The sequence below is a fragment of the Neovison vison genome, chromosome 8 (genome assembly GCF_020171115.1).
Source record: "Neovison vison isolate M4711 chromosome 8, ASM_NN_V1, whole genome shotgun sequence".
In the NCBI taxonomy this organism is placed as follows: domain Eukaryota; kingdom Metazoa; phylum Chordata; class Mammalia; order Carnivora; family Mustelidae; genus Neogale; species Neogale vison.
This window is the reverse complement of record NC_058098.1, coordinates 71,858,134-71,874,789: the sequence shown is the minus strand read 5'-3', so window position 1 is coordinate 71,874,789 and position 16,656 is coordinate 71,858,134. Positions and strand designations below refer to the sequence as shown.

At 38.0% G+C, this 16,656-nt stretch overlaps 1 protein-coding gene across 1 annotated transcript in view; it reads right to left on the bottom strand.

Annotated features, from left to right (window-relative positions):
• PPP1R21 (protein phosphatase 1 regulatory subunit 21) overlaps positions 1 to 16,656 on the bottom strand; it is a 69,829-nt gene that overhangs the window by 38,876 nt on the left and 14,297 nt on the right. Inside the window, exons 4-12 of the mRNA XM_044263903.1 lie at positions 15,253 to 15,354; positions 13,532 to 13,696; positions 13,297 to 13,355; positions 12,242 to 12,336; positions 8,550 to 8,602; positions 7,914 to 8,063; positions 4,546 to 4,647; positions 4,370 to 4,458; positions 1,647 to 1,783 (exon numbers count right to left, since the gene is read on the bottom strand). Coding sequence (XP_044119838.1) covers positions 1,647 to 1,783; positions 4,370 to 4,458; positions 4,546 to 4,647; positions 7,914 to 8,063; positions 8,550 to 8,602; positions 12,242 to 12,336; positions 13,297 to 13,355; positions 13,532 to 13,696; positions 15,253 to 15,354 — 952 coding nt within the window. The remainder of the gene's footprint in view (positions 1 to 1,646; positions 1,784 to 4,369; positions 4,459 to 4,545; positions 4,648 to 7,913; positions 8,064 to 8,549; positions 8,603 to 12,241; positions 12,337 to 13,296; positions 13,356 to 13,531; positions 13,697 to 15,252; positions 15,355 to 16,656) is intronic.

Sequence of the window (16,656 nt, the reverse complement as noted above, 5' to 3'; positions counted from 1 at the left end):
ACCATCAAAAAAATGAAAAGATAATCCACAAAATGGAAGAAAATACTGTCAATCATATACCCAAAAAGGGATTTGATCTAGAATGTATAAAACTCAATAATAAAGAGATAACCCAACTGAGAAATAGAGAAAGGATCTGAATAAACCTATTTCCAAAGAAGATATACAAAAAGCCAATAAAGACATGAAAAGAAGGGGCGCCTGGGTGGCTCAGGGGGTTAAGCCGCTGCCTTCAGCTTGGGTCATGATCTCAGGGTCCTGGGATCGAGTCCCACATCGGGCTCTCTGCTCAGCGGGGAGCCTGCTTCCCTCTCTCTCTCTGCCTGCCTCTCTGCCTACTTGTGATTTCTCTCTGACAAATAAATAAATAAAATCTTTAAAAAAAAAAAAAAGACATGAAAAGATGCTTGACATCATTAGACATCAGGGAAATACAAATCAAAACTGTAATGAGAAACCACTTCAGAAAGTCAGATAACACTAGGATGGGTAAAATCAAAAAGTGAGATAATAATAAATGCTGGTGAGGATGTGGAGAATCAGAACACTCATACTTTGCTAGTGGGAAGCCACCTTGGAAAACAGTATGGCAGTTCTACCAATAGTTAAACATAGTTGTCATATAATCCAGCAATTCCACCCCTAGGTATATACCCAAGAGAAATGAAGGCTATGCTCACTCAAACACTTGTTCACAATTATCTACAGCATCATTATTCATAACAGCTAAAAGGTTGAAACTACACAAACTATCCATCAACTGACGGGTAAATAAAATGTGGTGGGATATATAATGGAGTATTATTCTGCAATAAAAAGAAATGGATGAATCTTGAGAACATTGGGCTGAGTGAAAAAAAGCAGTCATAAAAGACCACATATTATATGATTCCATTTATACAAAATGTTCAGATTAGGCAAATCTATAGACAGAAAGTACATCAGAAGTTGCTTCGTGCCAGGGAGAGACAGAATAGGGGAATGAGGTAATAGCTAAACTATACAGGATTTCTTCTTAAAGTGATGAAAATATTTTAAAATTAACATTGATGTGTGATGGTGCACATACCTGTGAATATACTAAAAACCATTGAACATTATACTTTAAATGTAGATTAAATGGTATATAAATTATACCACATTAAAGCTGTTACAGGAAAACAAATGACAGTACCAGAAAAATCATAGCATTCTTAAAATCAAGATCCATTCTATTACCTGCAAATACTCTTTCTAAGTTACAGCAAAACAAAACAAAAGACATTTTTACTTCGAAACCTCCTTACCCTATGCTACTTGTTGGAAAGTTGCTACAATTCTTATCCTTTGCCACTCTCCATTTTAAAAAGAAGATGGAGAGAAAGGGAATTAATATTTAATGCATGTCTTCAATGCCTAATATTGTATATTCTTAATTTAACTTAATAATTATTTTACCTCCATTTTAAAAATGGGGGAAAACAGGTACAGAGAAGTAAAGTGATTTGCCGAAGATCATAAATGTGAAAGGGGCTGGAAGATTTGAATTCAAGTTTTTCTGACTCCAGATCCTATACTCTTCTATTCAAAGAAACTAAACAACTCCCTTCTCCAGCTTCTTCTACTCTAAGCTCTTCAAGTTGAACCATGAACAACCAAAAACTTACTTGGCAAGGCAAGAAGATGGATATAAGTCTCCAGCTTCTCAAACACAGCTGTCATCTTTTTCATGTCCTGAGCCAGCTCTAGGTTCCTGGCTCTCAATGCAGATGTGCAAAGAGAAGATTCACATTCTTCTTCTAAACTAGGAATGAACAGATTTTTCAAAAGTGAGCATCCGAATGATTTTCAAACAGCTGTACTAAATCACCTGAATTCTCAAACAACTATATCCAAAGAGAAACTTTCCAAGAAAAAAATAAAACTGATCTCATTTATAAGATTCCATTTTCTAGACCACAATACATACACCTGTTTGCTGCAAATGACTAACAGAGATCCAAACAGAAAAAAAGCAAACAAAAAAAGGCAGATGTCCATTGTCTTTCCATCCTTAGAGCAGCACAAAACTATTTCCCTTAAAAATACTTTGAGCGAAATAAATTTATTTTTGAGGAATGGTGCCTAGGTGGCTCAGTAAATAGAGCATGGGACTCTTGATCTCAGGATCATGAGCTCAAACCCCACACTAGACACAGAACTTACTTTATTAAAAAAGAAAGAAAGAAAAAGGGATGCCTGGGTGGCTGGCTCAGTGGGTTAGGCCTCTGCCTTCAGCTCAGGTCATGATCTCAGGGTCCTGGGATCGAGCCCCACATCGGGCTCTCTGCTCAGTGGGGAGTCTGCTTCCCCTTCTCCCTCTGCCTGCCTCTCTGCCTACTTGTGCTATCTCTCTCTCTCAAATAAATAAATAAAATCTTTAAAAAAGAAAGAAAGAAGAAAAAACTTGCCAAGAAAAATATTTTATACATTGAATTCCTAAAGAAACCTTATTAGTATATATATTTATAAAAGCCAAACAGATGGTAAAAAAACAATCTATTAAATTATCAATGGCTAAGGATGTGAGGGTGGCTCAGTGGGTTAAAGCCTCTGCCTTCAATTCAGGTCATGATCCCACAGTCCTGGGATAGAGCCCCACATTGGGCTCTCTGCTCAGTGGGGAGCCTGCTTCCTCCTCTCTCTCTGCCTGCTTCTCTGCCTACTTGTGATCTCCACCTGTCAAATAAATAAATAAAATCTTTAAAAAAAAAAATCAATGGCTAATAGTCATATAATATAATACATGATTTCATTTTCTATTTTAAAGGGTTACTTGGGAAAATAATTATAAGGTCAAAAAAACACATGGACTCTTAACAGTGTTTATTAAAAATATGCCAGAAATCAAGCAAAATGCTTTTTTATATAAAGCTAGGAACGTTATTAACACAGGAATGGTAATCATATCCTCTTCCTTCTCTTTCTCTACTTTAGAGCAGACAGCTATTCATTCAATACTAAGCCCACTTACTACTAAAAAGAACATGTCACCTTGTCACCTTGTCAATTAAAGTGGTTTTTAAACCAATGATGAAAAGTTGCCTAAAAACATAAATACGTGATAAGGCAGAGGACAAAACATCCCAAGAATAGGAATATAAAATTAAGAAAGGACTTATCCAGTGTTTCTAAAAATGTAACAGTGAAAAAAATAAATTAAGGTAAAATAAAAATGCATAACTGTTTCAAGTAGCAAAAACTACCTTTGCAATAGTTCTCAAATAGATTCTTCTTAAACATAAGCCAAATCAATAAGATATATTCAATTTAGTGGTTAAACTTCTAAAGTCAATTTTCAAAAACTTTACATTGAACTATAAAGTATATTAATCTGAATGAAATTATAATTCATAATTATTAGTTTAAGTCCTAATTCTCTGATTCCTAAAATTCTGTCATATCCACAAATCATGAAATTTGGTTAGCAAAATACCTTGTCAGGTTAGAATTAGGAAATAAAATGGCTTTTAACACATAATAAATTTTTTAAATAATGAAAGTTTACATTTTTGAAAAGGTTAAACCTATTACTTTAGCTTTATCAAGATTTATGAACCATGATTACTTGCACATTTTCAATATCTATGTTACTCATCTATATATTTTCTAGACCTTACCTTACAATATATTATAATACACACATGTTCTTACTTCTCTTACATTCCAGTTGTATTATTTTTAAATTTTTTTAAAGGCTAAATCTTAGGATGAGAAGATTCAGATGAATTAAGGGTCTTGATAATTTTAGACCAAAAATATCAAAACATACAAGCAATATTATCAAATTTCCAGTTATATTGATTATTTTCTCTTTTCCTTCCAGAAATACTTAACAAAGAATATTTAAGGTTATCAAATGATACCTTCTATGAGGGCTGGTGCAGATAAAGTTTTTAGCTTATAACGTATTTAAATAAATCACCAAAAATAAAGACAAGAAAATACCACTTCAAAGAAACCTAATGATTATTGATCCAATTGTAGAAGCTAATTACTATAACCCCCATCTGGGTGTTTACGGCAAAAAGGATAAAACTGAAAGATTTCTTTCAGTAAATGTGTCATTGACAATCACTGAAAATACCGATTCACAGCATTATATGGTTAGAGCAGTAACCACGTTATAGAACTACTCAAAAAATCCTAACTGGTGCACTACAATTCCATTTTCTTAAATTTAAGTTTATGCTGCTCAAGCCATTAAATGACCCTTTCTCACAGAAGTCCAAATTGGTTGGGGTACAGAATGATCAGGCAGCTCACAAGGGGCACACGTCGCTTTTAACGCCAGCACAGGTCAGGGGACACCCCACAACTCCCCAAGCTTCCTGGCCTCAAGGGTAAGTACCTTTTCAACTGATAAGGAAGAATCTTCTTAAGAAAACATATATAAGAGGTTAGATGCTCTGAAAAAGTTTTCAATTTCACAGTTGTCTCCTGGAAAAGAAAAATAATTTCATGGTTAATAGTGTTATTTGACAAAGAGGAGCTTCCACTTCCAGAAGTAAAACAGAAGAAAATTACCAGGACAGTCACAGTATCCTCAGTAATACTTTCAAATAAATGAAGCATTCCTTCCTCAAGAGGGCGGACATAGGACGCATTTTCATGAAGGTATTGTGAGAACTACACAGAAGGGAAAGAACTGTGAGTTACATCACTAAAAAACAACAAGTATCCACAGATTTATAAATGGAGTTATAAACATAAATTCTCTTGGAAACTTTTTCCTAAAAAGTTTTTCTAGGAAAAGTTTTGGCCTTTACAAAATAGAGATGCTCACCTCTAACAGTACCAAATACAATTCCCCAAGTCCCCATCTCATTCCAAAAGAAGTAACTTGAAGAGGGATGACATCATTAACAACCAAATGTGGGAGGACACACCAAGGGGACACTGCATTACAACCCACACCAACAGGCCTTTCCCCAAACACCTGCTTCTCTAGAGAGGTCTCAGAAAAGAAAAGTCAAAACTGTATGAAAGATTTTTATGTTATGTGCCTCATTTTAAAAAAAACGTAACAAATCTATTGAGGACAGTGTCTTATTTTTACTGTGTACAATGTTCAGGGTTAACAAATTCTAGGAATATAATTACCACCAACATGAGGATGTAAAAAACTTTTATAACTATCACCAATACCTTAGTATTTATAAAGAACTAATTCAGTGTGAAGAATAAATTCAGAAAAAAATTCCTATAAGGATTTAGACAATTTAAAAGCAAAAAGTTATTTTCCACTTGTGAAATATCTCAGTTATCAAAGTACTGTATAATGGCTCAAATTTTGATTTCTCAGTATAGAAATATAAGATCTCATTATGCAGAAATGTGATTCCACTGGCCATACTACAAACTATAGGTATCTGGCCCTACACAACTCACTTGATCTCTCCGGCCTTCAATCATAGATGTCTACTTTGTGATTCTATGAACAAGTCTAAACGCTCTGGTCATCTTTTAACAAGTGGTTTCTGAATTTCGGAATAATAGAGACCTATTCAATAATAAGACTTATTAGAAAAACCACACAGAACCTTTCATAGGCCAAAGGTAAAGTATTGAGAAATACATGAATTTTTCAAAGTGATGAAGTGTTTCAGGCAAAATTAACATATTTGATTCTCACTGTGTGGGCATAATGTGTCAACAAATTAAAATAAAACTCCAGAAAGGGATAAAGAACCAGTATTGGGTAAAATATATTTTTTGATATTATAGGAAGTATAAAAGAAAATATAACTTTTATATTAAAACACTGCAGTATTTTTTTCCCTACCCAAGTCATCTGAAAACTTTTCCCCACAGTGAAATTAAAAAGCATTTCAAAGGCCCAAAGTTTGTTTATGAATTTCAATAGAGGCAGAGAGTCCAATCAAAACTGATGAAAACCAAGCACTTCCTGAAGGCTTCCTATGGGTAAGGTATAATGATAATAAGAACTAACCTTTATTGAGTGCTTACTATGTGTCAGGCACTATTCTTAGTACTTCACATGTATTATCTACTTAATCCTCAAATACACATACCTGTGAGGTATGTACTCTATCCTCCATTCTAAATATCAGGAAACTGAAGCACAGAAAGGTTAAATAAATTGCCCAAGGGGACACAGAAAGTGGCTGGACCCCAGTCGTCTGACTCCAGAGCATAGCTTTTGCTCTACTACTAGGTACTTACTGGATACATGGACATAAACACTATTCAAACCTTGAAAACACTGCATAATAATGCAAAAACAAGCGATCAGCTAAGTAGGAAAAGTGGCATATTCGTTTCAGAATGCCACATTATGGGACACTTAGAGCATAAATCGATGGCAAGATCCCTCAGTTTCTTCCCTGTGGGACCCAGCCTTCAAGATGCCCCAGTGATCCCTGCCTTGGCTGTTCCTGGCTTTGTGTAGTACCCTTGCACACTCTTTCAGGGCTGGTCTCTGTGACCAAGACAACATGGTAGCAGGGATAGTATTCAGTACTAAGTCATAACAGGCATTGTGGCTTTACTCTCTTAGATCACTTATTCTAGGGGAAATTAACCTCTGCCTTGAGACACTCCAGCAGTCCTATGGAGAAGTGTACTCAATGAGAAACCAAGGCTCCCAGCCAACAACCAACACTAACTCGCCAGCTGTGTAAGTGAGCCACCTGGGAAGCAGATGCCCCACCCTAGTCAGGTCTTGAGATGAATACAACAGCCTCAGTCAGGTTGAAAGCTTATGAAAGATCATTAGCCAGAAGTCCCCAGATATGCAGATACTTTTCTCCTTAATTCTTGATCCACAGAAACTATGTGTGATAATAAATGTCTGTTGTTTTAAATTACTAAGTTTTAGTGTAATCTATTACACAGCAATACAGAACTAATACGCTATTTATTTTTGCCTTTTCAGTTAAACGTGGTCTTGCAAGGTACTTTAAATCCTTTTGTAGAACTAGCTGGAAAGAAAAAAGGAAAGAAAGGAGCAAAATTTGCCAGGCCCCAAAAAAGCACATGGACTAAAGGGAATGACAGTCAACCCTCTTCTTACTCCTTATTTAAACTTCACACACCCTGAAAATGCCCCAAAGCTCAACCAGAGAAGCAGTTTCACTCCCACTCCATACCCCAGCAGGAAAGGTCAACTATACCATATATATATATATTATTATATATATATACATATAATATATATAATATATATTTTGCTTTTAAACATACCCAGTGACAAAAGTTATACAGTGAGTACAAACAGGGAGGGAGAAAATGCCAGCAAATTAGGTTTTCCAACAATAAAATGGCACTTCCCATTATGTCACACCCTGGTCAAAAAACTGCAATAGTCCCCCATCCTACATACAAAGCGAGTCTGTGCCTTGGACCGACCTTAGGGGGCTTCCAGAGTCTGGAGCCATGTTTTTCCTTTGCAACTTGACCTCTCGCTGCACTTCAAAGACTTCACACTCTTGCCAGAACAGTTTGCTTTCCACTCCCTCCCCACCCCAACCCACTTTGTTACACCTTCCTACTCTGTGACTTTGCTCATGTCTTGCCCTCTTCTGAAGGAAAAAAACACCTATCCTATTTCTCTCCTCTTCAAATCCTGCTCATTTGTCAAAGCCCATTAAAATCCCCAAAGACTCTATGCCAGACACGACGACCAACAGCAATCTCCCCTCCTTGACAACTTTATATCCCTACTGGCCTTACCAACCACACTTCCCCAGTATTTAATTTCTTAAAAATTTCCATATTTGCCACATTTTATCTTAATGTCAAAGACTCGTGAATTCTGGTTTTCTTCCATGTCCCCCACAAAACTTGGCTGATGCACAGCAGTGGTCTGAAAAGAAAGAACATGTCTTCCTACTTGTTCAGGGCAGATAACAGGTATACTGAGTTAAATTTACCTTCTGATTCAAAGGAGATATAGGCTCAATGGCAGAATCAATAGGAAAAATCTGAATCCTCTGTTCTGTATAGGTGTGAAAGTTCAGAAGAGCCATCACCAGATCTTGAACAAAAGCCAGGGCCTGCCCAGCAATGTCCCGCATCTTCAGCTTTTAAGTGAAAAATATATCAAGTCAACTATCCAATTACTCTTCTCAAGCAACTTTCATAAGTCTGGTTTTAAAGAAAACATTTAAATTCTAGTATAATTAATCCTGACTTTAAATTCATTTGCTCCCACTTGGATTTTAATATTCCCATCTAAGGAAATCAGAAAACCATCAGTTTGGGCAAGCAGACTTCCTCCACTTAACATAGACCATGTAAGTGCAAGGCCCACCAACCTATAAGAAAGATATGGCTCACAAAGTAAGTACATCCCGTAATTCAGTTCTAATGGTATCAGATGAAAGCAAAAAACTGTATTACTTATGAATTCAATAAATAACAAGTTAATTTTTTAAAAAATGTATGAGAAAGTAAAGCCAAAGGTAAACACAATGGTTTAGTGCACTAAACACAAGCCCAAACAATAAAATGCTTCTATCTGAGAAATCTGACATACACTTCACTAAAAATAAAAACATCATCATTACCTGATGTCTCCTATTGTGGAGTGGAACATTCAGAGCGTTATACTGACTATATTCTACAAAACAAAATTGGATCCACATTAAGTCATTTACGTTTACAGAAAAATAGCGTAACTGAAAAATAACGAATGCCCTGAAGCAAAATCAGCGAATTTGAAATGATTAAAGCCACAATCATAGTGTGAGAGAATAATGGAATTTATATAGAACCAGTTGTTTCTCAGATAAAGTAATACTTACAATTCTTTTTCAGTAGGCTCCATGCCCAGCGTGGGGCTTGAACTCACGATGCAGAGAGCAAATCACATGTTCTACACACTGAGCTAGCCAGGGGCCCCCAAATTTTTAGCATAAACAAACAAACCCTGAGTTTCTAAGAAATCATTTTGAAAACTTGAGGCCTATCAGGATTACTTAGAAAGGCCCATGATGTTCTTACCATGTTCAGTCATGCTCCCTTCTAAAATATCCCTGCACACAGCTGCTATAACAATCGTCCAAAAATACCACGGTTTTCATGACACTACCATATTCGACAGTCTACCACGGCTTGCTACTGCTGATCCCAAGGACTCAATTCTAACTCTTCTGGGTTGGCTTCCTTGTTTTATCACAGTCCTCCTCTCTACCCAACTCTGTCCCCAACTTCTGATAGCTTCCCAACACCTGGCCTCAAACTTCAGTCCCCTCCTCCATCTCTACCAATGTCTACACACCACTTCAACCCCTCAAACCTCCCCTCCTCTGCCTGGTCCCAAGTCAGAAAGAAACTGGTGCCAAAATCCAACTCTGAAAGTCCCTATGCTGCTCTCAGCTAGTTCTCTCTTACGGCCCCATTTCTACCAAGGGCTTGGTCTCCCATTCACAGTCAGTCTACTTGCCTATCAGTCTTCTCTGGGCTTTACTTGTTATCGTTCCCAGACCGGTCCATCTTTTCCAAGAATGCTCTTGCTAACATAAAAGGAGAGCAAGGTCCATGACATCCTAATTTACCAAACTTAAGGGGGCTTCAAGGCTACTCCACAAACCATGACTTCATTGCTATGTCCCTTCCCAAGGCATCAGCTCCAAACCTTCTCCATTTTAAGCCCCTAATACCATTCTTCCTCTCCTCCCCTGTCCCACGGTTAGGATGGCATCATCCTACAATGCCAGGAAGACCAGAGTCAAAGTACAAGGGCTTCTTAAATTTCCTACCCTCCACCTCAGAGTCCATGGTTTCCCATATCCTGTCCTCAGCTAACCTTCCCCTTGGGTCCCCAGCAATAGCTCCTTCTGGTCTCTCAGGCCCTAATCCATCAACCACCCCTCCTTCTCCCTATACCTTCAAAATTAACTTCAAAAAAAGCATTTGTTACAGCTTTTAAAATTCTATGTCCACAGTAACTTCTTCTCCTTTTTATACTGAATCCTCCACTGGGCTCCCATCCTTTCCCACCTGCTCAAAGACCAGCATGTCTCTGCCTATTTCTCATCACGCATCCATCTCTCACCCTCATGCTAGCCATCTGCCATCCACCTCTACCATGCACAGTCACCAAAGCAGCTGCCTTTACTGTCACCTCACCCTCTCTGAGCTCCCCACAGCACTGCTAGAACTGCCCAGCCCCATCCAGGCTGAACACTCCCTTCCCCAGCTTCCATGTCACCTCACTTCCCCAGCTCCTCACCACCCCCACCACCTCAGTCCCTCTCTTTCCTGACACCTGTGAGGGAGAACTCCCCAAGGACACTGTGCAGGCCTCTCTGCAATTTGTACCTCATTCCCACCACTCTCAACACCCATCCATTCCAGCGGGGTCAACTCCAATCTCTTTCCGCGGTCTAGGCTTTTACTTAGAAATGTGTACCCCAACAGAAAGACAGATGTACACTGATGTACCTGTCAGAATATTAAACAACAAAGTTAACCTCATCATCTTTCCCATAAACCTGCCCCTCGTCTGCCTCTCTGATTTCTGTCAATGGCACCACATCTTCCCCCACCAACACTGCCTCCTCGGCTCCCTTGCCTGCTTACATCTATCTCCTTGACAGCTCAGTCTCCAGCTTTCGTAACAGCACACCAGGACTAGCATCACAACAGTCTTGGTCCCCTTTCCCCATTCTAGCACAGTCTACACTCTTGTCAGGCTAATTCTGAGAGTGCACAGATCTCATCGTGACATTCCCTGGATCAAAGGCTTCAATCCCTCCACCATCTTGTGAACTGAGTCCCAACTCCTTGGCCCACAACTCTAGGGTCTAGCCCCACTCACCCTTTGAGAACTTGCCTACCTCCACCCATTCTAGCCTCCTGTAACACTTAGCTAATTACTGCTCTTCAGACCACAAAAGTACCTTGGTGTCCCATGTACTGCACTCCACTTAATTCCCTGGTTTGTTTTCCTGAATCTCTACCCAATAAAACCTACTCACACATACAGGCCCTGCTCAAAGCACACTTCCAAAAGACTGCCCCAGACAACCCCTCTAGCAGTAAACTGTCCTTCCTCTGAAACCTCAAGTCTCTTTATTGAACAGGTTAGCTGACATTTTAGACATTTCTATACATTATCTCTCCACTCCTGGACTAGAAATTCCTTTAGGGTAGAGCTTTTTGTCTTAGAAATTTCTATATCCCTTGTGCTCCCTATCCATCTAGGCACTCAGCACATGATCTCTAAATTTTGCAGAACTAAAAGTAACCCACGCTGATATGATAAGGATCTAAGGCAGGGTGACAACTAGTACTGGAAAAGGAAAGATAAATCCAAAAGAGATCCAGAAGGAAATTATTAGAACCTGATGATTAATTGATAAAAGGATTAAAGGGAAAATGAAATGCCAAGATTTCAAGTCTAGTGAATCAAAGTATGGTAGCTCTATTTACATTAATCTAGAAACTTAATTACATTAACCTAGGTGTTATTTTTCAGAGGAACTTAAGCTTTGATATAACAATGACATATGCTGATTTCAGTGTTAGATTAAACTGTTTCTCTTTGGCGTCTTTTCTTTCCTCTTTTCTCAGGTCTTCCGGAAGAAAAATTTAGAGGAAGTAAAAAATTTTAATCATCTGAATGTAAAAAAGGAAATCTGTACTTATCTGAATATAAGCTTCAAAATTCCAACCAATAAAATAAAACATATTCTTTGTTTTTAACGTTCAAGATTTATTTTTCTCTAAATTTACAAAACTGGCAACTATTATACATGTAAGTTGATTTTTTTTTTTAATTCTTTTTCTTGCTCTTGGGTACAGAGATTACCAGACTGTTCTCAGGATGAATAGGAAACCGGACTTACCCAAGTCAGCTCCCTAACTATCAGTGGGGACCACCAACCATGCGGGAGATACCAGGCTAAGAAGATCCATCTCCCACCACCCTTTTCCCACTCTCCCCACCATGAACAGCTTTTCTTATACAAATTTTCAGGTACTATACGTGCAGGTTGGTTTTTAACCTAGAGATATGCTCAATATGTGCAATAAAAAAAAAAATGTGGATTTGAGCTTTTTCTAAGAAGGCGACTTTGGACTCAGCTTCCCTATGATATAGGAGGGCCATAGCCAATCAAAAAAAAAAAAAAACCAAAAAGAAAGCAACCTTCTGTTGAGTCAATGAAGTTTTTTGCCAAATAGATTAAAAACTTCTTTAATGAGTTCATTACCACAGACAGAGGTTCAAAGTTGCAAATAATGGAATACCTACTTGTATCATTAAAAGGTACTTTTTCCGTGATGATTGATAAGGATTCCTCTAATCTACCTGACAAATCATCATGAAGATTCTTTAACTGTAATTGACTGAAAGAAAAAAAAACACAAAACACAAACCACATGATCACCAGTCAGACAGGGGATCCTCAATTCCTTGTTACCACAACGGCTGGTATTAAGCTTCCAGAGACTCATGCCTGACACCGGGATACTCTTGGTGGTGGATAGTTATTAAAAGATGAAGATAAGGAAAATAGTAATCCTCAATTCTGAAGCCCCTGAGACTTCGGTTAAGACTGTCAGAATTTGTCACAGTCCCAGTATCTGATACAATCCTGTCAGTTTATTTCCCCAAGTACAAAGTAATCTTAAAGCCATTTCAAAATCACAAATTTTATCTTTCTTATGTGCCTGACATAAGTGTTTGCTCAAGTATCATAGCAAAGTTCTCTTTTAAGTATTATATCAGATGAAATCTGGTAAATTTTGTTTTAATTCAATTATGAGCATGGTATACATTTAAACCATGCCATGTAATTCTACCAATTCTACTAAACTGAAGAAATTCATGTGACTGATTCTACTGAAACCTAAAATATTACGTCATTTATCAACTAAATGCTGGAGTATGCTTTTACCACCCATCAATTCATCATATTTGAATTTTAAGATTTAGGTATCTCCAAATTAGATCCCATAGCCTCCATTTTATTCAAAATATACACCAGAAGTCTGGCACAGTGAAAAGGAGTCAATTTTCCTGCCTGGAACTCTCAGAAAGCTCTCTTCAGGGTAGCCTGAAACAGAAAGCACCCAGTCCTCTGTATGGGAGCCCTAGGACACCATCTGCAGGCTGAGGACTCACACATAAGCCATCTGACCAAGAGTGTGTCAGGTCTTAGAGATAACAGAACTGAGGAGGACCCTGGAGATGACACGCTCCTTGCTCACTTCAAGAGTGAGATTCAGAGGGAGAAGCCACCAGACCAAAACTCAGGTCTTCCGATTTTTACTTTGGGGCCCCTTGGAATTCACGTTTCCACATACCATTCTTCTGTTCGAAGCCGACATTCCTTGGCCTCCTTTTCTAGAGTCTGAGATTTTACCTGAATTTTAGAAGAAAAAGAAAAGCAGATGGCTCAGGCGATAGATAAGGACACACTTAGGAGACACCACAGGCAACAGCCTCCCCCTGAATGACTAACTGTGCATTCCATAAAGTACACAGAAGATTCACAAGAACCCTATCTCCTAACGTGCTCTCCCCAGCAGTGGGGCTTACTTCTAGTTTGGCCTTGTCATTCTGCAGTTTCTCGATAGTTTCCATGTACTTCCGCGTCAGGCCATCGACCACAGCTTGGTGCTGAGCCGCCTCCATCTCCAGGGTGGCCAGCCGACTCCTCAGTTCTGCTTCCACATGCTTGTGCTGCTCGTCAGCTTCAAAAAACTGAAAAGAAAATATCATCTCCTCTGCTCACAATATCCAAATATACAAAATGGAGAGAAAAACAACAGCAGTAACTGCTCATTGAGCAATTTTGACATGGTTCCATATGTTCACTACGCAACACCCACTGCACAGGCATGATCTCACAGAATCCTCACAGAATGTCAGAGGCGGTGTTATTGTTATCCTCCTTTCCACATGGGAAACCAAAGCTTCAACCTGTCTATTGTAGAAATGAGATATGAACACAGGAGATCAATGCCGAAGCCTACACTTCCTTCCTCTCAGGCTCAAGGATTTCTTTCAAACAACTTCTGGCACACAGAGAATCAACTGACCAGGGCATAACTCTTCTGATATGCTAACTTAAATAATCAAAATTCAAATAGATGTTATCCCTAAAACACGTAAAACTCTTTTCCTTAATAAGAATCCAGTGCAGGGGCACCTGGGTGGCTCAGTGGGTTAAAGCCTCTGCCTTTAGCTCAGGTCATGATCTCAGGGTCCTAGAATCAAGCTCGAGTCTTCTAGCTCTCTGCCCAGCGGGGAACCTGCTTCCGTTCCTCTCTCTCTGCCTGCCTCTCTGCCTACTTGTGATCTCTGTCTGTCAAATAAATAAATAAAATATTTTTTAAAATTAAAAAAAATAAATAAAAATCCAGTGCTAATTAAGAATTATGAATGCTTGGGGCACCTGGGTGGCTCAGAGGGTTAAGCCTCTGCCTTCAGCACAGGTCATGATCCCAGGATCCTGGGATCAAGCCCCGTATTGGGGCTCTCTGCTCAGCAGGGAGTCTTTTTCCCCCCTCTCTCTCTCCCTGCCTCCCTGTGATCTCTGTCTCTGTCAAATAAGTAAATAAAATCTTAAAAAAAAAAAAAAAAAGAATTATGAATACTTAACAGAAAATGCAGCTCAAAAGGTTTTTTTTTTCATTTTTTTAACATTTGTAAAATGTTAAACTGAGAATTAATGTGTATTTATATTCTACCAGTTGACTATGCTCACCATTTCAAAAAAAATTTAGGAGGCATAGTCCAAGATATTACACTATGACTCTTAAATATGCTAGATGTTGGGAGGCAAACACTGATTATTCAACATTTCATAAATATTTGAGCTCCCGCCATGAGTAAGAACCTGTCCTGGGGGAAGGCATACAAACCAACACGGTGTGCACCCGAACACACATGTGAACAAATACAAACCAACTAAACAGTGAGAATTTTAAAAACAAACACTACTTATTGATAAGCCCCTATCTAAATGATCCAAATAATCATTTTCTAGATAAAATGTACAGTGCCTACTATATTTCTATACTGTTAGCTGAGTTATTCTATAATCCTCTACACAAATGCATACTTCAAAATACATATCCAGATTCAGATATGAATGAGATTTAAGAAATGAATAACAACAGTGACATATATACCTAACAACCGCAGGAGACACTGCAACACATACACAGAACATTCTATCCTGCATTGGTTTTTCCACATTCTAGATCATACAACACATTTTTAATTCATGAGGGAAAACAGAAAGATGTTCTCACTTGTATATGCAACCGCTCATTCTCTTCTATCTTCTTTTGCAGATCTTCATCAAAGACACTCTTCTGCTCTTGACTCAACTGAGAAGAAGATTCTCCACTTTTCTGATGGAAAGAATAAGTTATGTCCACATAACTTTCATCGTTTAGAGAAACATATTAAGGTACACAGATTCTCTATCACCTTAGTAGCTTGTCTCTTCTACGTGTGCACATTCTCAAACAATCCTTCAAAAGGTATACAATCCATCATTTAACTTCTCCTATTTGAAACAAGTAAGAACTGCAAATATTGGAATGGGCAGAAAAGCTTAAAAAAGAAAGAGAATAAACTGATAAGGCTCATTAATCTTTGCAGATGAATTCAGGAGTAGTTCTATTAGAAGACACAGCAGGCTCAGAAAGCTAGCCATAAAAATATGCTAAAAAATATCATTTCAATCAGAGAGGGAGACAAACCACAAGACTAGGGAACAAACTGAGGGTTGCTGAAGAGGAGGGGGCTGGAGGATGGGATAACTGGGAGATGGAAATTAAGAAGGACATGTGATATAATGAGCACTGGGTATTAAATAACACTGATAAATTACTCACCTCTACCTCTGAAACTAATAATACATTATATGTTACAGTGGGAGATGGAGAGGAGAAGTGAGTTGGGGAAAATCGGAGGGGGAGACAAACCATGAGAGACTATGGACTCTGAGAAACAAACTGAGGGTTTTGGAGGTGAGGGGTATAGGGGGTTGGGTGAGCCTGGTGGTGTGTAATAAGAAGGGCATGGATTGCATGGAACACTGGGTGTGGTGCATAAACAATGAATTTTGGAACAATGAAAAAATTTAATTTAATTAAAAAAATAAAAATACATTATATGTAATCAATTGAATTTAAATTTAGAAAAATAAAAAAAAATATACTGTTTCAAGTTGATCTTATGGTTTGGGAAATCAGTTTTAGCAATTCCATGAGTCTGAGTTGTTAAACTCCTTTAAGAAATTGTAACAAATTAATTAGAATTCACAATGATAAATTCATACAAAAGTTGACATAAATTTCTAATTTTTAAAAAAAAGTAACCATATTAAAAAAAGATATTATAAACAGAAGGAAAAAGCTCAAAAATAATAAAAAAGAACCTTCCTTTTACTTTTTTACCAATATTAATTTTTTTCTAGACAGAAGAATAGCACTATTTAAGAGAGCCAATAATGAACATTTGTTTTCATAGAATACAAGAGCTGAGACTATTCCAAGGATGGACTAACAATGAAACTGTGTTCAGACATCAGTCACCACCCTTCTCTGCCTTTCTTGTGCCCTCACTCCTCATTTAAAATGAAGTTACTTACTGATACAGTATGAACCAATGATTAGAAAACCCTCTGAAAATGGAGTAGCTATATT